This window comes from Arctopsyche grandis, chromosome 3 (genome assembly GCF_051622035.1).
Source record: "Arctopsyche grandis isolate Sample6627 chromosome 3, ASM5162203v2, whole genome shotgun sequence".
NCBI classification, from domain to species: Eukaryota; Metazoa; Arthropoda; class Insecta; order Trichoptera; family Hydropsychidae; genus Arctopsyche; species Arctopsyche grandis.
This window is the reverse complement of record NC_135357.1, coordinates 5,860,322-5,884,683: the sequence shown is the minus strand read 5'-3', so window position 1 is coordinate 5,884,683 and position 24,362 is coordinate 5,860,322. Positions and strand designations below refer to the sequence as shown.

The 24,362-nt window shown below is 33.4% G+C and overlaps 4 protein-coding genes across 12 annotated transcripts in view; 2 read left to right on the top strand and 2 right to left on the bottom strand.

Annotated features, from left to right (window-relative positions):
- shi (dynamin-1 shibire) overlaps positions 1-6,097 on the top strand; it is a 38,123-nt gene extending 32,026 nt beyond the window's left edge. For 6 of the 8 annotated variants that reach the window (XM_077427985.1, XM_077427986.1, XM_077427988.1 and 3 more), the window contains one exon: positions 4,885-6,096. In XM_077427985.1, the coding sequence (XP_077284111.1) occupies positions 4,885-4,954 (70 nt within the window). In that variant the 3' untranslated portion in view covers positions 4,955-6,096. Of the gene's footprint in view, positions 1-4,884 lie in introns of all 8 variants that reach the window. The other 2 variants (XM_077427980.1, XM_077427981.1) reach the window with 1 other exon arrangement.
- LOC143909790 (uncharacterized) overlaps positions 1-24,362 on the bottom strand; it is a 743,449-nt gene that overhangs the window by 290,704 nt on the left and 428,383 nt on the right. The gene's annotated exons all lie outside the window — the stretch shown is intronic.
- LOC143909387 (uncharacterized) lies at positions 8,146-9,752 on the top strand. The gene has a single exon (XM_077427343.1). The coding sequence runs from the start codon at positions 8,236-8,238 to the stop codon at positions 8,986-8,988; it is 753 nt and encodes a 250-aa protein (XP_077283469.1). The 5' UTR covers positions 8,146-8,235; the 3' UTR covers positions 8,989-9,752.
- On the bottom strand, positions 11,291-22,334 carry Atf6 (bZIP_ATF6 domain-containing protein ATf6). Its single transcript, XM_077428361.1, has 15 exons — positions 21,796-22,334; positions 19,069-19,222; positions 18,877-18,998; positions 18,687-18,796; positions 18,525-18,621; positions 16,204-16,673; positions 15,919-16,128; positions 15,695-15,840; positions 14,943-15,284; positions 14,416-14,534; positions 14,150-14,344; positions 13,969-14,073; positions 13,665-13,898; positions 13,489-13,592; positions 11,291-12,346 (listed from the first exon to the last, which is right to left on the bottom strand). Exons 1-15 carry the CDS (start codon positions 21,983-21,985, stop codon positions 11,942-11,944), a joined length of 3,003 nt encoding a protein of 1,000 aa, XP_077284487.1. The 5' UTR covers positions 21,986-22,334; the 3' UTR covers positions 11,291-11,941.

Genomic DNA, 24,362 nt, shown 5'->3' with positions numbered 1-24,362 from the left:
TGGGTGAATGAACAGTTTTCCATCTAAATTCCGTTTAATATGCTATTGTTAAAAGTGTACGTAAATCAGAATAAAACTTTTCATTCACCCGCACGTAGCAATTTTCGTCTCTGTGTAATTTATATAGAATTATGTTAAATTTGAAGAATAAGTCATTGTACCACATGTAAGATGCTATACTTCTTATATTAACATTTCATTAACACGTGTTTGGGTTTTTACTTTATTTTTTCTATTATTCTTCGGTATTGCTTTGTGTGGTGAATCTCTTATTTTGTAAAATTAACTAAATAATCTGTTTAACAAGTAATAAAATAAATTTAAAAAAAAAATAATGAAATATAAATATATATATATATATATATATATATATATATATATATATATATATATATATATATATATATATATATATATATATATATATATATATATATATATATATATATATATTATACTAATGTTACAATAATGATTTAAGGTTGTTGATTCATTACGACATGTTATGTATTATGTACAATTTAATCGACAAAATTACGTATTCTACTGCTATATTATATACATATATATATATATATATATATATATATATATATATATATATATATATTATTTTGAAAATTTGACTTGAGCGTGTTTTTAATTATGTTCCGTTGCAGCTTTGTCGCATACGTTGGTGTTTTAGTTTTGAATTTGTAACGTTGGGGTTAGCCTCAAGTTATTAGAAGTCTCGTTTTGACGTACGATGAAGAATCGTACGATCCGATATTTGATCTCAGACGATAACGAAAGGGCACTTTTGATTTTTTCCGTAGAATATAGACTGTGACTATTTTCCATTTTGAATTTGATTTAACTCGACGTTGTTTCACGTGTAATGTAAAGTAAAGTATAGGTCGACGTTGACGTTGAACAGCCGATGATGGAACAGAACGGCGCGAAGATCAACGTGTGCGGGCCGTTTCGGTGAAATGATATAAAAATATTGAATATCAGTATATATATATACGTATATACTGTTGTAAATTTGTTGTTATTAGTGTTTAAAATTATATATTGATATGAATGCTTGACATTTTGATGTATCAGCACCTATTTTTTGAACGTAGTGTTTTTAGTACACTAGCATTCGCGAAGAGTTATCGAAGAAGGTTAATCAAACGTGCGCAGACAACATATAATCAATTGCATATTATATGTATACTAGACCAGTACTTAATGTCTCGTTGATAGTGACAACTGCTGAATATCAATTTGTGGATTTAAATTAAACGCGTTATAACACACACACACACACACACTTGTTGTTGCTTTTAAGATAACATTAGTTGGTATCATTCTAATTGTTCTCGGTTTATTTATATGAGATCACTCGGAGTCATATCATCCATGACTTTCGACCATCTAGTGTGGTTTCAGTGAGAAGTAGTTTGATTAGATTTAATCAGTTAACACCGAGTGATCTCATTGTACTTTTTTTTTCAAAGAAAGAGCTGTATCTGCACTATATAATACAGATGATATTCAATTTGGCCATATAATTTTAATTTAATTATATATAACGAAGGAAATATGTGTATCCACTGGCTGGTGTTTAAATTGCAGTGATTCTACACTTATGTTGATATTATATTATATAATAATAGTACAGCAATAGAGATAGAGAATAGTTTTTTTCCTATTTTTAAAAAACTTTGAGATATTAGTCAATTATATTGAAATGAAAAACTTCTACGTTGAACAAAACTAACGGCATTGTATTGATGATGTTTTCAATGTAAATGCAAATATGAATGTGACAATATAAATCGGCGTATGCTCGGTAGACGGGGATAGCTTAGGAAGACGGGGATGGGATTTTCCTCTGAAGATGTTAGATTTGTGATCGGTTAAGCAGGATCAGTGCGTGTGATTCTACGTTGCCGTTAGTTCTGTAGAAGCTTCGCATAATATGTATATCTTGTATAGTTATATTTGTGGCAATGTAGAAAATTGTGTGTAAATTTCAATTTTCATTTGTACATATTGGAAATACGGATGGTGTGAATTGTTTTTTTTTAATTTTTTTTCTCGAGTTATTTTGAAAAAATGTATACAAAATAGTTTTTCGTGCGGCTCTTATGATCATCCATTTCGTAACAGAAGCGACAGCTCAACGACAATTATTTCCTCAAGCATGAAAATCTACACAATGTAAACGGTTGAAGTTGTTTGTACATTGTCGACGACGAGTGGTTTTTTCGAACAGTTCAAATATTTTTATAGCTCATACGATTGTAACATTGTCGAAAGCCTTTCATTGTGAATCTTGTTTTATAAATAAGTTTTGGCGATATCTGTTTATGCCTTTGATTAGTGTTTAAAATGAATTGTAATTTTAACGACGACGATGACGCAGACGATTGATTGTTGTACGTGTTTAAAACATGTTTTTCGCTTGTGAAAATTAACACATTGTATTTCACAAAATAAAAATCTAGGGATTTCCGTTTGATATTATCATAAATGTCTAATTAATTAAAGTAAAAAGAAAACTTGTCGTCTTTGATATATACATAGATATATGTACAATACATGTAATGACGTTGAGCGCATGTAATATATGTATATACATATATAATATATGTAATGTTTGATTAATCATTTGATGCTTTCTATATTGCATATGTGTGTGACCATCATTACGAATAGTTACAAATTGAGATTACAGATCTAAAAAGTAAAATCAATTTTAATATGAAGTATTATCGAACATGCTATCTCTGTTAACATTCCAATTTGCAAATATATATATATATATATATATATATATATATATATATATATATATATATATATATATATATATATATATATATTTATATAATAGTTATTACATGATATTAACTATTTATTGTAAGCATTATCCATTATTAACACTAACATGTTCTAGCATGTAGAGACTGTAATGCAAAACATTATTAAAAAGAAAAAATACACAATTATGAATTATACAAATTAAAAAATACATGTTGAACCAAGTGAAATTCTCTTTTATTGAATATTAATCCTTTTTAATTTTCTCTTTTTTGTTTATATTTTATCAATTATTCTTTATACCCAGGTACACTCGTGTCTCTTTTTATGCGGTTAAATTGAATGCATTTTCTAAATAAAATACATACATATAATTTCGAACGCTATTAACACATTCAGCCTGGCGCATGATTTCATACATTTGCCCATGTGGCGGCACTGTCACGCGTATCGGCACCCAATTACGCGTAATAACTAAAGGCCGGATCCACAGCGCGCCTTTTATTGTTCAATTGTTGTAAAAGGTTCGCCCAATCTTTTTTCTGTACTCTAGCTTTGTAAATAGAGCCAAACCGCTCCGATTCCTGGAAAAAGCACCGTCTCTATCCGCAGTCTAGTAATAACCAGAGATAAGTGTTTGACAGATGCTCGTCAAATAACAATAGACCGTACAAAGCAAGAGAGCAAATAAATTGTAGACAATATTGAACCATTTTTTGTGCATAAAGTATCGTCGGAAGGCCGCCCTTTAGTTATTACTAAGGATAGGCGCTCGGGTTCTATTTCCCAAGAAAGAAGGGTTGCCTATTGTCAATTTCTATTCTCAACCTTTTATAGCTTTATAAGACAATATAAATTGACAATAGGCAACCCCTATTTCCTGGGAAATAGAACCCGAGCGCCTGTCTTTAGTTATTACAATTTTTTTGCTCTCTTGCTTTGTACGGTAATGAAGAGGTCAATTTTTATTTGATGAGCATCCACCTAACTCCCATCTCTGGTTATTACCATAACGTTGCACCATTGTTTTAGTTGTTTACATACGCTACGTGCGAAATCCGATGTTTCCCGCGTTTTTTTGCAAAGCAACGTTGCCATGTATCTGTGTCAGTGTTAAGAAAGGTGAAAGGTAAGCCCAACCGGCCTTGTTTTGTGCAAATTTAAGCCACGACCAGTATAATGCGGCCCAAACCAGGCAAGATTGACTCCTTTCCAAACTTGAATGACTACGTAAACCAAGTTTTTCTATGCGTTATCCCATGGAACGCATCTATCGCATAAAAAGAGATCTGAGTGTGTACATATTATAAAGACTGGTGACCACAATGGTGCTTTGCCTCACTACTAATCGATATATGTGGTCCCTTTACAATCCTAATCTACAGTTACGAATTTAAACAGTACAAATATTCATACAACATATATTTGGGAGGCCATATGACCACCCATGCCGCTATGTGGGAATGTTTCTATTGCCACACACACACTAACAAAGCGAGCTGGAATACAATATAGCCGGTCCTTAGACCTCCTGAAGACGATCCATCATTTGTTATCAACAACAACAACGTTGAACACATCTTAGAGAGAGGATTTCACTTTAACATAGCAGATTAATATTTTAACAAAATTGATTTGTACTAATAGTGAGTTTTGAATTTTCTATTAATTTACTGGTTGAAGATATTACTCTTGTTATGCTATGTATTGTTGTTGATGTAGAAAGACTTATGCATTATTATAATATTTAGCCTCTTGGGTAAGTATGTAACACCGTTTTGAAAGACACTCGGAAGCGTCGTTATTATATATATATATTCTTTCGTCAATATCTGCTTGTCGGTGATGGTTGACAGCTCCGAGAGAATGCATGTATGTACACAAATCTATGTTTAATCTCACTTACTGCTTGTTTCGCTTTATTTGCATCTATTCTCCGCTACACTATGTTCCTCACCTGATTCGTGCATTTATATATATTTTTTTATATTACTCATATATTTAGCTGGTCTTAATATGTAGCATAGCTGTAGTCGAACGTACGCCGTTAAAAATTTGAATTTTAATGTGCTGTTTATTGTGTTTCAGCCGTCCCGTGCCGAATGTACCTCCGAGAATGCCCGATAGGCCGCAAAACGGCAAGCCTTACTATAATTAGTCTTTTGGTTTGGACGACAACTTTGAACCAAAAAAGTGATATTTTGTATTTACTCATTATTTGTATATGTATGTATGTATTATTTCATTAAAGGAATATATTAGAATTATCAACGAGGAACTTTGTCAATGTAGATGAAACAAATTTGTATTAGTTTAGTATACCATTTGGTAGTTTGAGAGAGGCTCGGTTATATTCACAATATAATCAGCATGACTTTGCTCAACGCACTGAGATTTTGTTTTTGCGTCAGGTTCGCCAAAAACTTGACTGTGCCATTTATTTAATTGTTTGAACTCTTGAAATGATTGTAATTAGTGATAATAAATGTAGAATGAAAAACGTGAGTGTATCACTTACGATATACATAATATAAATATAACGTTTTTGTTGTAAAACTGTCGAATATTCTTTGGAATAATTTATTTTTGTATTACCATAGTGAATGTTTGTATATATGTATGTATGTTACACATGAAAACCATAGGTATTATTGATATATAAGCTTTGTATTTATGTATGAATAATGATTAAGTTTATTGCTTTTGATCATCCAAATTTTGTTATGTGAAATTAATTATTGTTAATATGTACCTATACGTTTTGTGATACAAATTTTAGTTCAAAAACGATGATTTTTTAAGGATCGATAACCGTATTTTGACGCGGCAAAATATCAAGTTATCTAAGCATGCATAAATGAGTATTATATTCAACAATTTATTAAGCATCTAAGCATGCATAAATGAGTATAATACTCATAATAAATTAGTATTATATTCAACAATTTTCCTTTAAAAGTATACAGAGTGACAAATTTCTTATGACATTCCTGTTCTAACGCAATATAAGAAACGACAACTCTTATTTGCATACATATTTAGTATGCATGTATAAAGAACGCAATATTCAACTTAAATTATATTAAAAAATGCAAAATCATAATCTATTGTGGCTCATTGAAAACTTTCGTTTATCTATGGGTGAATATAATGTTATTTATGTATACCTGAAATGTTGGCACTAATATGTTATGTTTTAGGTTAAATAGTCAATATGTAAATTATAATATTGTTTTACCATTTTTTTTATAATTATTTTACTAAGCAATTGAAGTTCAACAATAAATGTACATATAACTTATTCGAGGTTTTTATTTTATTATTTATTAATAGTTTTGGACCATTGTGTCATTACAGGAAGAACCTAATGCGCCACAATGGCCTACATTTGATAAAGATATAAAAACAAGTATAATATAAAATAAAGGAAAAAAGCAGAAAACATGGTAAAATAAAATAGTAAAAAAAGTAACAAAAGGAAAATAATACATCAGAAAAAAAAATGAACAAAAGTGTAAAAATCAAAAATAAAATCAATAAATCCCATTCTTTGTTTACATTGAACAAAATTAAAATAGTACATAAAAATGTACAAAGGAGAAAGAAAAAGTAAAATAAAACATAATTTGGATGATAAAAAATATTTTAGATTAACAACAAAAATATCTTTGAAAACCTTCGTATTATTGCTTCTCTTGAATCCAATAGTTCCTTATATTTTGTTTTCGTGGTTTGCTGTTTTGCAAGTACGTATAAGGCAAATGCATTCAAAATTTCACCAACGAGAACTTGAGTGCCAGATATTCCGTATTCGGATTATTGCGCAAATTGCGATCGCGCGCACGACAATCGTTGCCACAAAAATCGCGGGTTCTCGTTAGTAGTGTTTAGCGTGGATTACTTTCGATTGATGGAGTTTTTGGGTGCCAGATGTTCCGTGATCGAGATTTTAGTCACGTGCGCGAGATCGCTTCTCGCGGAATAATCACCCTAACATTTTAACATCTATTGATCTACTAATCATTTTCTATTTTACAAAAGATTTTTTTTTTGTTTTTAATATATTATTTTAATGTTAATGTACAGCATAATAGGAACAAAAAGGGCTCAAAATCTATTTAGAATTCTTATCATAATACATTTAATACATAAGTTGAAGGGGTTGCCGTAGCGAGCCCGAATTAGTTCTTACCGAATGTTAAATGCCCAAAAAAGACGTGGCCAGGGACGTTATCATGGGTGGTGTCAACGAATCCCCCCTCATACCCCCTCAGTTCGAAAATTAATTAATTAATTCAAAAATATTTTCCATTCTCCTAGAAGTACACGTAAAGGAAAGAGATGGATACGATAACGAGAAAAATACTATGTGTAGTATTTAAACTATGGGTAGTATTGAATTTCAACATTCGAAATTCGTTGTCAATGTATCCGGATCGCAGAATAGTAGAAGAGATACATAACCGATTTGAGCTCGCGACATGCGTGCGAAGAGTAGACATCGAAGGGTATACACTGAAGGGGTCTGCGTGACGAGACAGAATGTTAAACGACAGAAAACGCAAATATCGGAAGGCAAAGATCGAAAATCGAAAGATCTTAAGTCGAAAAATCAAAAAAAAAATGGTGCATGGTAAACGGTACATACTCACATAATTTGCGCGAGCAGGATACAACAGGAACAAGAGGAGCATGCTTTTCCTCCCGTATTCTGCGCACGCACATTAATACGGGAGGAAAAGCATGTTTCTCTTGTTCCTGTTGTATCCTGCAATTATATAAAAATAAAAGCAAAAATAAAATCAATCACAAATCATATAATAATGGTTAAAAATAAGGAGAAAATTTGGGATTGTTTCGCAACAACAGTCGGCACCAATATACATATTTACATATATTAGTGCTGAAGAATAGACTAGTGGTTAGCATATAATGCTTTGAAGAACGTGGTCATGGGTTCAAATCCAACTGGTTTCTGCTGGCCACCTTAGATTAGTATGTACCGTTTACCATGCACCATTTTTTTTTGATCTTTCGATTTTCGATCATTGCCTTAATTGCGTTTTCTGTCGATATTTGCGTTTTCTGTCGTTTAACATTCTGTCTCGTCACGGAGACCGACACTGAAGGGTATAGAAATTTTATTGTAGTTTCGGTGATTATTCCGCAAAAAGCGATTTCGCGCACGTCACAAAAAATCTCGATCACGAAACATCTGGCACCCAAAAACTCCATCAATCGAAAGCGCTACCCACGCGAAATATTGTACTAACGAGAACTCGAGTGCCAGATATTTCGTATTCGCGATTTTTGTGGCATGCGTGCGAACGCAATAATCCGTTTAACTTTGTTGTATTCAGACCGTTAAAGGCGGACTTACGGCCAAATATGATATAACCTAGGTGATCAGGCCGGCTGTCAAAATTTGTTGGTTACAAAATGGCACTGATGCTGAGTCGTCGTCTGCATTGTGCCTTCTTCACAACATACCGCCAAACACAATCAAAACTAATATTCCAAAATGCGACCGCACGATTCAAATACGAAATCGTCCAAAGCAGTGCAATGTCGACGAAGAACCTAAGTTTGTCTATAAACAACCCGGACAAATTCAAGAAAATGCAAAATAAATGGCGAGACAGAGACGGGATTCCGCAGAGGTACGAGTTGATATATAAAACAGACTTAAACTTATACTTCGGCTTAGCTTCGGTAATCACTACTTCCTTTGCAGCGGTCAGTACGTTGTGCCTCATATTAGGGCAAGTCAATGAGGAAAGTTTCTACCAGCCATTTTCCGAAGAAAAAACTATGGTTATCGCGGAGAGCGTCTATGAAATTTATTTCGCCGCTTTCGGTTCCATCGCTTTAATGATCGGTTTGAAATACCTGACGAGGTATGTCGCACTTCGAATGTACAGATACGAGAAACAATACATAGTCGTATATCAAGGCATTTTACCCGGACTAAAAAGAAAACTAGCTTTTGAAGCGGGCGAGATAGAGCTATCTAATAGGCACCAGATGATTCCATGGGAGGAAGCCAACTATCGAATTGGTAAACAAAATTGCCTTTTGTTGTTAGACCACTTCAGAACGCCACTAGAACTTCGGAAAATGTTGAACGAGGATCCTAAAATGTTAGAAGAAGAAGATTTCATGAAGAGCATACAGAATAGAAAACGACGTTGAAAACTATGTAATTTAGCACTACCATTTAAGGCTGAGAGATTTTTAATTTGTATCTGAGATTCAACTATATGTACATACTTCTGTTGCATTTATTGAGGAATTGTGGAGACGTTGAATTCTAACCGTAGTTTTTTTTGTGTTTAAGAACATTGACTTGTATCATATTATTTCTCTCATAAATAACGTGTTAAAATGCTATGTATTTTCATATCTAATAAATATGATGCTTTAGTTTGTTTGAAGCCATTGCTTTTACTCGTCTCTTTTAATTTAATTATATGATTTGTAGGAATCTAGCACAACTTGTGCTATTACGAAACAAAACCAGTGATCGCATCATCGATCCTGTACACACATGCATAACTCAAGGGCAACGACCCCTTCGACCATTCCAGAATAAAAAGTTCATCGCTCGATCGTAAAACGAACGAAACCCAACATTGGCAGCCACAACACATGTCCTGAAAAGTCGTAAACACGTGGTAGTCGTTTACGCGTGGCATATGCCCGCATTCTCAAACGAACGACGCCCTGACGCTGACCCCATAGCTATAAACCAAATGTGTACCGAGCACGCGCCTCGAAAATAGACAAAGCATTTACACGCGGCACGCTTCAAGCCAGAACGTATATAAAGCGACGCACCAGCACGCAACGCTAGAGTGAACCTCTGGAGTTCAACCAGATCACTTCTCCAAAGCTCAACCTCTTCGTACATACAATAACCATTGTAACAATTGAACAAAAATAAACGATCCTCTTTCAAACTCAACTGAGTTTCCATAGGCCGGGAAACGGTCGAAACCTTTAACTCGTCCTATAGATTCATGAATACGAGGATAAGGAAATATTGAAAACAAATCATTAGTATTAAATTTTATTTTGAAACTATTTGGAACGTATGCTTAATTGTACACATAAGTAAATATATTTATATATATATATATATATATATATATATATATATATATATATATATATAGAATCTATAAAATAATATACAAAGTTTTAACGCAAACATTAGTGCTAGATTTGTGAACCCTAAAAACTCTCCAAAGATGTTCCACATACACGTCGAAGAATCAACAAAACACTAATATAATAAAACAAACTGTTACATCTATAGCTGATCGTATCTGTAGATTTACATCAATGTAATATAAAATAATGTAAATATTAATCAATAAACAATCTTCCCACTTATAGAAAGTCGACTTAATTTTGTCTACATTTGTACTCTTTTGATAATGTTTCATTGGCATCGAACGTCTGCTTTAATTTCATTACTGTGCGGAAAGTGAGATCTTTATTATTATATATATTATATTATACATAAGCAGCAAAAAATAGCTTCTCCGAACCGTCACATGACTGTCGTATTGTTGTTTTTTCATTATAAAAACTCTATAAATAGTATTAAAATTAAGCACAACACAAAGTATACATAAATAATAAATGTTACGACAAATGCAGTACGTCTATTGTTGTAAATTTTATACAATATATATAATTACACACAAATTGTTAAGACAGTTAATGGAAATGTAAAAAACCTGTATCAGTATATCAAAACTATTAAAGTACACAAACTCATCATGCGTAACGCTGACTTTAATGTCTACTATCTATTTTGACTACAATTAAATGATTGCACACGGAATGATATATGAATACTATATAGTGTTTAAATAAACATTTAAAATTTTGTTTAAAAAAAGTAAACTATGTAGAATAAGAGCCGGAAGAGCAAACGCTAAATATTTGAATAAAAAATTTACATCCGGACCCCTAACTATAGAACTAATCATTTGAAAAATTAACAGAAATAAACTTTATATATATATTTTAGGCATTTATAAATTCGAAATGTAAAGAATTACGAATAGATAATTATTACAGTGCCTACGATTAACAAAATATTATATATTACATTATAATACTTTCATTATACATAAAAAAAAAAAAAAACAGTAATGCCATTGTGTCAACGTTCGTCCGAACGACATACTAAAACTTATTTTATACATTAAAATTGACATCATTCGTGACACATAAATGCACCATCTATTAAAATCTGTTTTAGAAACCATTTGGCACAAAACAGTCAATAACGTTCAGTTCCGGCAATGCAATAATTCATATTCGGATAATTAGGCAGGCCTCGGCACAAAAACGATTGACAAACCAAGAAACAGCTGTTATTTTAAATCCAACTCAACGGGCCTGGTTCAATCTCATTGTATCTGAATGCATGGAATGAACTTCCCAAATTGTATAACAAAATCAAAACACAAAACAGTATGCGATATATATATGTAAGTGCAAAAAGTACATATGCACGATATAAAATAAAATAAGTATATGTAATAGATTCCTTTTATACATACACGGATTACACATCAATACATAATAAATAACTATTTGAATAGTATATTATAAACAAAGATTATAACTGAAAGGTCGACATTGCAAAATGCAAATATTATGCATCAAAATCACAGCCTAAGCGAAAAGATAAAAAAAATACATAAAACACACGAAGAAACTACTTCTACATATAATAAACATTTTGAATAAATGCTTTGTTAATGTTATTAAAAATAAATTAAGATTTTCTTTATCATTCCAGTCTTACGCAAGTAGGAATTCAACGTTTATCGCTCGTCAATGTTGGAATATAATTCACGATCGAGTTTAAGCATACAAAGGCTCTCTCTTTACCGAAGATTGAGTCACATCTCAATTGGTAAAAAAGTGTTGAGGTCGATGACAAAATTCATTATATTATAAATAGATAAATTCATCTCATACATTAAAGCACGCATGCGTTCACTGATTTCGTTGACTTGTAAATTTAAACTCTGACGATCAGTATAAGGCATTACGTCTAATATAAAAAATCTCCATTACAATAAATTAAAAATAGAATCCATCATCATTCATGTCTTATTTTTTAAAATGTTATCGTCGGATCAGATTGTATATCCCAATCGGTGACTGACGTATTGTCGTCCAATTTCTTCGGCTTGGCGAAGTTGTGTAAGACGGTCGGCTCGTTTGCCGCTTTTAGCTTCTGTTGATTTTTATTAGCCTTCTTCTCGATGGTGCGGTTGAAGAATCGTTTCCGGTGAGCTTCGGCTGTGAACCGCCTGGTTCCGTTGAGCATAGACGGATTACGTCCGACGTTCAATGGAGCGTCGGTCGCTTTGTCCACCTTGGACCAATCCTCGTTTGCAATCTCTTCCGCATACAAATTCTTAGCATTATGATTTGCACGCCTCTTGAGCATTCTTTTCGCATTTGGCACCACTTTGTCTATCTTCGAATCTTCCCCGCTGTTGAAGGCATAATCTTCACCCTAAATTGAAACGGTAGCAATATTAATATGTATGATATTAAGGAGTGAACTAGAAGACATTGTAATAACTTCACATCTACCAGGCCTAATCTTTGAGTGTCAGAATCAATAGTCGGGTGTTTTTTCTATTGATTGTGATTTTTTGTCTTAAAATACGTATTCTATTATCTAGCAATTTTAAGTCAAAAATATAATTTTTTAACACGGTTATCAACAACAGCATTTAAAACCGTTTATCGCTCGAATTAATACTTTTAAATAAAAAAATTTAAGCTAAAAAATCAATCATTATAAACGTGGCAAAGTAAAAAGTTAGCGAAATAAACTCTCATTATTGCGGAAAAAAAATTGTAAAAATAAAAGACATTTTTGACTTATAAAATTCGCTATATAATTATAAGTATTTTAATGGAATATAGATCACAATCAATAGAAAAAAAATTGACTATTGATTCCAATACTCACTTTTAGGTTTTCCAATACAATTTTTTAGTTAAGAAACTTTCCAAAAACCAAAAATATACGGCCCTGGCTCTAAGAACAGGCCTGTTTTAGTTGTCAATGTCATTCTATTATATTATAATGGTTTAACCCTTTGCCCGCCGCAATAAATCTAGCGAAGAAGCCCTGTACGCGGCACCGTTTTCGCGAATTTGGCAATCGAGTTTTCGACCTTAAATACAGATTTTAATATTTACTCAAGTAACCAGATATGTTAATTAACACATAAAGTATTATTTTAAAAAATAAAATACATAATATATCTCGTAGTTTTGGCTTAATTGTCAAATAATCATTCTTCATACAATTGAGACGTATCGTCGCCATTGTTCAACAGACGTGACGTCACATAAACGAGGTTTCAGTATGGTTCCACAAAAAACTAATTTTGACTGGTATATATTCATTTTAAGCAAATTGAATAGATGGCATTCAACCCTCAATAATATATTCAACCAATTTTGAACCTTAAAACAGTTGAAATAGGCGCATACAAGGCTCAAAATCCCGTGCAAAGTTCAGAAATTCTATGGAAGACAACCGCGCTACAGACTTGTCGCGCAAAGCTTCCATAGAAGACGGCCGCGGGCAAACGGTTAATTGTCGATTCAATAGCCTTTGTAAATTATATAATATCATACCATCAGCCTATGCGGTATGGAGTCGGCTTTCAATCGAAGCAAAGACGTATCCAACACAGCACAATCTACTTGCAATAGTGTAACGAATTCTTCGGACATTGATTCTAAAAAAAATAATAATTTTAAATACAATATAAAGCACATTCAAAAATATGAATTGGAATAAAACTACCAACCGTTGTAGGGAGGAGGCAGAACCAGAGCCATCTTTGGCGGCAGAGTATAATTGTGAATTTTAGGCGGCAGAAGCAACCGCTCCTTGCCCAAAGCCACCAAATAAAACGTATCAGGACGACGATGCAAAGCCAACCCCACCATACCCTCCCACTTTTCCTCGTCGGATAAAATCGAATCACCACTACGCACCTCTGACTCCAACTCGGCATAGTTTTCATTCAATTTCGCACGATCTGCAATACAAAAATCAATTAAAAACAAAACAAACCCACCCCCCAATTCAACCTTCAATAATCCACTTACTGTTGCGCAAACGTTGCCGTGGTTTCCTATTGTTATTATATTTTTTAAACTCGCCGGAATCGGGCACATCTTCAATGTAGTCTTTGTTGAATTTAACATGATTGCCTGAAACAAAAAATAAACAAATAAACAAACACGCAAATCGAAAACAAAGACATCCATTGGCATATTGGACACCGACCTATATTTATAGAGTTCTCGTCGATGACCAGATGATCCAAAGAATTGTGTGTCATATCGAGAGACAAGTTCGCATAGTCGGCGCCGTTGATCCACCGATGCAACTCGTCAGCCAAACGAGCGCTCTCAGAACTATTCACGTGAGGAGTCGGAGAACAAGCTGGCGCGGCCGAAGCGTTCATAGCTCGAGGTTTAGCTAAAATATATAAAAAACACCATTAACGAAAGTAAAGTTCAATGTAAAATTTTAAATTAAACGCAACGTACTATTATTATCATTGAGATTCAGCTTTGATTCGGGAATCCAGAGCAAACTTCTTGTGTGCCGAGGGGCAGAACTGAGCCTAGCGTGTAGCGCCGGTGATTCTCCTTTCAACCAATACGTACTGTAATATTAAAATTAAATACATTGTGGGTACGATTAAATGGTGCACTAAGAAAAATAGCTCTGCTCCTTAGAACGAATCATTTGCGCATTAGAATAAAATAAATTGCGAATTAAATAAATATATTTCTGCTAAATAAAAAATGTTACATTGAGCAATATTTCATTTGTATTATGAAATGATAAAAGAAAATTATAGTGCTCCGTCGTTATTTATTTATTTATACGGTCAAAAAAAAATACTATTTTATACAAAGAAAAGAAAAAATACAATACAAATCAAGTTAGTACTCAGTATAGTTAGTATCAGTATCACGTTTAGCGGTCAGTAACCTTATATGTTTGACTTTAAATTTTCCTCATGATATATTTGATTCGATTCAATTAAAGTATGAATATATGTACTTACCCTATTCCACCGATGTTCAGCGAGACCATAAACATCATTGCAAATAGCAGTGCAACATTCTTTTTGGCGTTCAACGAGGTAGATAAGAATCCGGTGGCCGATTTCAACGATGGCCACTGCAGTGCGCTGTTGTTTTGAAGTCTGATGGAAGTGTCGCCGTTTGATGTGAGTGATACTCCGTTGAAGCAGGTGGAGTCGTTTGATTCCAGCGTGGAAAGACGAGCTTTCAACGAAGCATTTTCGATGCGAAGCTCACACAGCTCAGCTTCGGTAATTGCCAACCTTTGTTCCAAAGATGTAACATAGTCTTTTTTCTTTTTGCGAGATAAACAAGCAGACTCTCTAGAAAATAAATTAAATTTTCATATAATCGATTCATACTATACAATATCGTTGTAATAAAATGTCTATACCCTTCAGCTATAAACACAATCTGCTTTAGGTCATCGACATTCGAGAGTCTTTAATTAATATTATGTATTAAATGTATTATGAGCATTTATAAAAATTGTAAATAGGTTTTTGAGCTCTTTTTCCTATTATGCTGTACATTAACATTAGAATAGTATAATACTATGATTACTAACAAAATTAAATTAAAATTGTAAAATAGAAAATGATCAGTAGATCAGTAGCTATTAAAATAGATATAAGATGTATTGTGAACATAATTTAGTAATAATAAAAAGCATTTAAAAATCAAAAATACAATATCGTTGCTAATTCCTTACAAAAAACGAATGAAACCATACCTGTTTTTGATCATCCTTTGTTGTCTTTTCAAAGCTTTCATATCCATATTAGACGATACGTTATTAGAATTTTCAAGATCGACTTTATCTAATACTGATATTGACACTTCTTTTTTATTCGACATATTTGAAGACTTTATAGGTGACTATGAATACAAATTTAAAACACTTTACAAAACAATTTCATACAAATTTATAATCATAAACTGAATAGCTTACAATACCTGAACAATCGACTGTCCGGAACTACCATTGACGATCAAAATGGGTTGATCGTTGACTTTCTTATCGCAACCGTTAACAGTCGATACACTACTAATTTTATGAACCTTTTTATCATTAGCGGGCAAAATAGCGCAAGGCTTCGTTTGAACAAATTTGGCTCCATCTTGAGATCCAACCAAGCCATTTGCATTGACTTTCGTTGGTGAAATCTACAATTCAATACAATACAATAAAAAAAAACAAATAAAACAATCCTATATGTAAATTATTCAAAAGAAAAATACCTTTTTAGTTAAGGCTGCAAATTCGTTTGCACTGATAATCACAGTGTTCTTCATAATCTCTCTATTTTGTCCGGGAGTGTTGGCGATAGGTTTAGAATACGGCTTTGGTTGTATTTTGACTTTTCGCACGATGCCTACGTTGCTGCAGTTTTGCAGCGGCATTTTCGGTACTACGGTGATCGAGCTTCCAAGCCGACTGAGTGGAATTTGAAAGGTTGTGTTGTTGTTTGAATTTAATACAGCGTTGTTCGACAACGGCGATGCAGGTGGACTCCAAGTTTCGAGTGGAGATACGGGAGGCGATTCGGGCATCACTCTCGTGTTTTGAAATTCGTTTTGATTCAACGAATTGTTTTTGCATATTACATCGGGCTGAACGGTGAAATTCACCAACTTCAACGGTTCTTGCTGTCCTCGTAAGTTATTTTCCTTTTCGAACTTAAATTTAGGAAGATTTATGTTGCCAACACCTAAAATAATATTAAAAGTTTATAAATAAACATGTACGTATATAAAACCAAATTTATTTATTCAAGTTTGGACCATTGTGGCATTACAAGAAATCTAAATGCGCCACAATGGTCGATAATATTACAGAGAAAAAATACATATTATATAAAAATAAAAGCAAAAATAGAATTAGTAACAAATCATATAATAATGGTTAAAAATAAGGAGAAAATTTGGGATTGTCTTGCAACAACAGTCGGCACCAATACACATTTACATTTATTTATTTATTAATAGTTTTGGACCATTGTGGCATTACAGGAAGAACCTAATGCGCCACAATGGCCTACATTTAACAAAGATATAAATACAAGTAAAAAACAGAAAAAATTAGAAAGCAGAAAACATGGTAAAATAAAATAATAATAAAAAAATAACAAAAGGAAAATAATAATACAATTAAAATAGTACATAAAAATGTACAAAGGAGAAAGAAAAAGTAAAATAAATCAAACAAAATATGAATAAAAAATAAAATCACAGCGAGGCCCAAATGGAAGAGAGTAGATTAAGATTCATACATCACATTCAAATAAAGAAAGTAATGATGAGCGCATGTTACCAGATAAATATGTTAAAATAACATCCGATAATCTACGCTCCCCAAGGTGGAAAATATCACATTCAGGGACGGCAGCAACGATTTCATTGATAAGTCAAATAGCTCTAGGTATAGGAGCCATTCGAAAAAGAACTGTGCGAGCAGAAGGTACAACCATTAAATTATGATATCTACCACGCACATAATTATTAGGTACATAAAGTCCCAATTGTTCCAGCAACAATGGGCATGACGTATTACCACGCAGTAGCTGGAGAACGAAACGAATTAACGAGAAGTTTCTCCGAAGTTCAAGGGAATTATACCCAAGCATGCCCAAAAGGAAAGGAGTAGGATAGAGATATGGGTAATACCCAAACTCTTTCTTATATAGAAAACGAAGAAATGCTTTTTGCACTTTTTCGACAATAAGAGAGTAATTTGCTAAAGTAATTTACATATATTAGTGCTGAAGAATAGACTAGTGGTTAACATATAATGCTTTGAACAACGAGGTCACGGGTTCAAATCCAACTGGTTTCTGCTGGCCACCTTAAATTTGTGACTTCAGGTCGATCGTTTCCTATCAGAATTTGCCAATTTCTGATTTTCATTGAAACGGTTCCAACAAATTGGAAACCTTGCCCCATTTTCTCGAAAAATCTCGAGTTTCAGCAATCTCGAATTTCGCTGAATTGTATAAAATGCTGGAAATTTACAAATTTGACCATAGATGTCTCTGTGGATGTTAATTGTTATGTATTTACTTTGTATAATACTTGTATCAATGTACAATGTTTCAGGCCAGAAAGGTGTATTGGAGTTCCTGGTATAAATAAAATATATACAAAAACCGGCTGTGAATACAAAAGATCCCCGCAGAATGGGAGAGAAGATCAAAATTTACTTATACATCACATCCAATTATGAAAACAGTGATGAGACTACTAGACAAATAGGTTAAAATAATTTGATAATCTACGCTCACCGAAGTGGAAAATATCATATTCAGGCACGGCAGCAATGATTTCATTAAGAAGTCGGATACCTCTTGGAATAAAAGCCATCTGATAAAGAACTGTGCGAGCAGGAGATATAACCATCAAACAACGGGCATGATGTATTACCACGTAGAAGTTGGAGAATGAAAACGAATTAATGTGAAGTTTCTACAAAGTTCAAAGGAATTATACCCAAGCATGCCCAAAAGGAAAGGAATGGGGTAGAGATATGAGCAATACCCATTCTCTTTCATAAATTAAACATTTACCATTACGAATCAGTGTCAATTGTGGTGATGGAGTATTTCGTCCAGCTATTAAAGGTTCTATAATCATTTCTTCCTGTTTGATAGAAAGTCTCGTATCCTGAAAACATTTATCATAATTAAAAATTCAAAACAATTACATATCAAAATCTAATATAATTTTACCTCAATTTTAATATCATTTTTAGATCCATTAAATAACGATAAAGCTGCCGAATTATTATCCAATGGGTAATCAGCGTCCAAACTTGTCAATCCATAGTTGGAATAGAGATCTATGTACAAACAAAACATCAACATTGAACTAAATTTCGTTCAGCATACAACCATCGTTTTGACGTGTTTATTAATTTACCCCATTCATTGTTTCCGGTGAATTTAATATCGTCAAAATTAAAGTTTCCGCAGTCCGATGCCGCTTCGCTAGAACTGCTACTCGGAGAGCTCGACAGCACAACTTGATTTCCATAATGATAGCTGGAAGAAAATATTTGATTTTAATTGCAATTTGATACATCGTTAATGGTTGACTAGTTCATCAGCGAACCTTTTAGAGTCGTCATCGCTGTTTTGATTGGAATAATCCGAGAGAGGTTTTAGAGTGGCTTGAGCTAGTATCTCACTAGCAGACGCGTCTTCTTCCAGTACCGAAGGAAAACTGAAATCTTGGGAGAGGCACGCCAACAGATCGTCCGTTCCATCTGAAAACAGAATACAAATCGTTATCAGACTAAAGAATAAAACTACATATATAAGAGAAATAATACTGATATTGTGAGCTTTAGTAGAGGATATGGATATTGAATGTTCAGTTATTAATATGTACATTTATTTATTTATTGAAAAAAGAATCGCAAGACAACACATGTAGAAATGCATAAAATTAAAGAATAAATGTAACAAAATAATATCTGAGCTCAATTATAGATTTTTACAACTTACATAAAGTGGTAGATAGAGGCAGACAAATGAAAATGAAAAGAATAAAAACTAAAACACGACTAAATAGAATAGTGCATAACCAAACATTATTATTTTGAATAAAAATATCAATAATTTTATTTTACTACCACCATCTATGTTTAAAACTAATAAACAAACGGTGGATAAACGTCAACGACTATCTCGCCGGGCAGATTTGAAACGCGTCTTACACGATATTTTTGCACCATCGTAATGGCGGAGGATCCATTTACTTATATTGATGACCAAAATGAGCAATATGGCAAAGTATGAAAACGATCGGATAAGAGGCAAACTTTGTCCAATTCGTCCCACAAAAGTTCTATTGGGTTTAAATCGGGGGATTGAGGAGGCCAGTTCATGATTTTTAAATTATTTTTTTCTTCTTGTCGTAAGAAGTCCATGCATAGCTTTGATTTATGTTTTGGGTCATTATCTTGTTGGAATATAAAATCATGCCCACATAAGTTCCGGCCGCACGGCAAAACTTGTTCTTTTAAAATTTTCAAATACCCTTCTTTTTTTTAAATTCCATCAATTTTGATTAAATTCCCAACTCCAGCTCTTGAGAAACATCCCCATATCATTATGGATCCACCGTCATGCTTGATTGTTGGCAGCACACAGTCTGGCATAATTTTTTCTTGGGGAGTGCGCCGGACGTAAACTCGTCTTTTCGAACCGAACAATTCAAACTTCGATTCATCGGACCAAATCACTTTTGACCAATCTTCAATTGACCAATTACGATGCTGAAGAGCCCAAGCTAGTCTTTTCGCTTTATTATTTCTTCTTAATAATGGTTTTCTTACTGCTATGCGCCCTCCAAGCTTCGCTTCCATCAGCCGACGTTTAACCGTGGTGACCGATACTTTTTTGAAGGCTGTCTTTTCTATCTCAGAGGCGATTTCTGGTGCCGTTATCCTTCTATTTCGCTTGCTCAATAATATAATTTGTTGATCCAATGCTTGTGTTGTGATTCTGGGACGTCCTGATTTTGATAAATCCATAATGTTGTTAGAATTTTGGAATTTTTTTATCGTCTGTTGTACTGCAGTCTTCGAAATATTCAGATTTTCGGCGATTTCGTTGGGTTTTTTGCTGTTTGTAAAGAGCAATAATGGCTCCTCGAGTTTCCATGGTGAGATTTTTATTTTTTCCCATACTTCAAAAATTTTTGTCCTCTTTATGTATTATAAATTTTTCGCTAATACGACTTCAAAGTCTGACTGATCAGATTAAACTGAACCAAATTCATTTAGGGTTTATTATTTTGAACTGTTTCGATGTCATATCAGCAGGATAAAATAACAAAAAAAGTTCGTAACATAAACTGCGTATAGTAGAGTTGTCGAATTGCAACATGTGTCGATTCGTCACGCGGTGTCTTCGAGCCCATTTTGAACCCTTATATATAAAAAAAAACAAAAAACCAATGGGATAATCCCTGCTTTTTTTGCTCAAATTAAATCCAAGGGTGTAGGGAAAAAAATGATACCCATTTCTTTGAACTATTTTACGCTAAATTATTTTAATGGACATTAGAAATCGAGTTATAGGTTTGGTCTTAAACATATGGACGGTAGTGTATATTACTCTTGAAACAATTTGTACAAAATGACCATTGATTAATTTATGATTTAAACATCAGAAGAATCTCCATCTAGTGTTACAGTGATTACCAGCTTCTTTAGAATTTCTGTAATTACCGGCATTCTGAAATTACCAGCTATATGAGGATGGATATATTTGTGCAACATCCGTCTTCATCACCACATTTCGAAGATAATATGTATTATTTTTTTTTTTCAAGGTAATCCGCTAAATAAAAAGCTTTAATACTGAAAATTTATTTCATTCTAAAGACTATAGCATACGCCTAACCATACATTAAAATTCACACAAAGCTGAAACGCAAATATGTATATCATTAGAACGTGTCACGAATGATACATAAACAAAGCAATAAAAGTCATCACTAGCTTGCACATGTGTATCCATCTCTTTCACACTTCGGGTCTATTTATATTCTCCTCTCACTTACACTCGCCCAATTCGTAGGCCAACAGAGTTTTGTCTCATGAAGCGAACAATATCCGGCAAATGTGCATTGTGATGACGTGCCGGTCACATTGATATTACAAACCAGGGATAAGCTTAATGATGGAATATCCATCAGTTCCCTTCGTGACGACGTAGTCTCCTTAGAAGTTGGCATTAGAGGTTATGTGTGTCGGAAGCCGAGTTGAGTGATACATTTACTATGAATGGTGAATGGGTGATGGAAGATGAATAGCGTGAATGTGCTGACCACAGATGAGGTGTTGTTCGGGCTCATGGTTGTCGTCGTGGCGAGGTCGCATCCTCACGTCACACGTCACACGTCTGGTCTCCACTCTTCGCTCTGCGACGTCAACGCCCCCGCTGCCGCAATGTTTTGATCCGACTGGTGGTTGTAAGCCGCGCGTTTCGCGACCATCTGCCACGCTTGCACAATTCATAACATTCGTTCAAATCTGGCTATTTTAAGTCGGTTTATCTAGGGTTAAATTACGATTATATATTGGGTTTACATTTTCAGTGTCACTTTATGTAATATGTGATTGTAATTTTTTTTTTCATAAACAATCAAAATATATCTTAAATAATTGCGTTTGATTCAACTCAATTCAAAAATGTATTAACACATTCAGCCCGGCGCATGATTTCATACATATGCCCATGTGGCGGCGCTGTCACGCGTAGAGGTAGGATAGTTACAGTGCTATCCATTGTTCTATGGGGGATGAACGAATGAGACGACTGGCATGTTAATGCACGTGTTTATTATATGACAGCTAAAGGCAGAGTGAGTAGTGGCTCTCCGAACCCAGCCGAGTTGGTCCCCACTCGCAGGAAGGCAACCAAACTCGACCATGTCGTATAAGCGAGCCGCCACAATTCCATTGTTGTAAATCCTTTGTATAAAAGGTTCGGCAAACCTTTAACAATGCATTTACAACAATACGCGGCACCTTCTGGGTCCGGTGACTAGTCACGCGTATCGGCGCCCAATTAAGGTCTATTCATACCTATCCAGCACGACCCGAATCCTGCAAGTACGGACAGTATTCTTTAGTACATTCTATATGGACGCGCATGAATACGTAAATGCGCATGCGCGAATGTAGTATGAATTCGTCCATATAATGTACCAAAGAATACTATCCGCACTTGCAGGACACCTGCAGGATACGGATCGTGCTGTTGTCCTTAATGTTAATACGGGTTGTCCCTAAATCTTTAGAATTTATAGGAATTTTAGTGTTGGGGTGTTCAATGAAGTGGAACCGTAAAATTATAGTCTGCTATAGCACTATCCGCGTGGCCACCGGTGGTACACGCCGGGTTGAACGTGTTAAATGGACTTAATCATGAAGTTTATTTGCATGTTTTAACTAATTTTTGATCAATATAAAAGCAGCTCCGTATGATATAAATATGATGGTTCGGTGATTACATGCCAAATGTGTATCGCTACCAGGATAGATTCGGTGATTATTGGTGACAAAGCGCTGCCCCAAAAGTCACTAAGATCTTTATAACGGAACACCTGGCAGCCGAAAAGTCCATGATACTAACAATAACTATAATAATAACGAAAACTCCAGTGCCAAATATTCCGCATTTGCGATTTTCATGGCAAAAATTGTCTTGTGACCACCGCAATGTGACTAATAATCCAATTACCACCAGGATAACCGCTGTTACGAAATTCATTCGCGCGGATATCTTGTCGCACAGGAAAATTGCCGTACATAAAACTGCCCAAAATTGCCAGTCATGAATAAAAAAGTATTTGCTGAGCAATATTTAGGCAGTTTTCTGCATGGCAATTTTCCTGTGCTACGAATTTGGGATGTAACTCGTTTACCGAAAATGATTATTGAACAAAAAGCTCACCAATTACTTTTAAATTTGGAGGAAAATATAATAGGTAACCATATAAAAAGAAAAAATAATAGTGGCCATCATCATATATATATATATATATATATATATATATATATATATATATATATATATATATATATATATATATATATAATAGCGCCATTCTGTGTGTGTCTGCGATAACGCTCGCCGTAGTGTAATAATATCATTTTGTCATTTTGATTCGACTTATATACATCACAGTTAAAACACTGTCAACAAAATGTACGAATATAATAATGAATCAAGAAAAAGCCTGTATATATACTGTTTGATACTGATTTGGCGTGCAAATGTTTGTAATATTTTTATTACTTACCCAATCTTACATTAATTATTTGAATATTGTATTTGTGTATGGATTTAAGGAATACATAAATGAAAAAATGTATATATAAAATGTGTGCACCACAGACTTAGCAAACCACAAATTGTTTTTATTATTTCATAAAAATTCCAGATATCTTTCAGGTTGTACATTTTTGAACTCAAAAAACACTAATTGTCCGTTGAGCATTGATTTTCAATAATCAAATACATACATAGAAAGTTTCGTCAATTTATATTAGGAAAAAATTAAAATATATACACAGTGCGAGAACTGAGAATATTAGATCTGATTATATACAATAAAATATATAAAACTACAAAACCAAAATTCTTAATGAAGTATTTGTATATACAATCATCAGAAATGTTTAATATAAAGTATAATTACATCTATAAAGGAAATTTAATTTGGGTGAAATACAATTTGACTCTATTTTCACACAAAAAAAGTACAATAATAATATTTGGTTTGTTTTCATTAACCAAAAAAAAAATTAAATGATATACATATATATATATAATATAAATTATTTACAAACTGTATTTTACTTTCCATATTATATCACATTGAACACA

Coding starts and splice junctions, on each gene's coding strand:
- LOC143909387 (XM_077427343.1), top strand. CDS start 8,236: ATGGCACTGATGCTGAGTCGTCGTCTGCATTGTGCCTTCTTCACAACA.
- Atf6 (XM_077428361.1), bottom strand. CDS start 21,985: ATGAATTGTGCAAGCGTGGCAGATGGTCGCGAAACGCGCGGCTTACAA. Junction 14,535..14,942: donor CTGAACATCGGTGGAATAGG/GTAAGTACATAT, acceptor TTAATATTACAG/TACGTATTGGTTGAAAGGAG. Junction 13,593..13,664: donor TCTGCCTCCTCCCTACAACG/GTTGGTAGTTTT, acceptor TATTTTTTTTAG/AATCAATGTCCGAAGAATTC.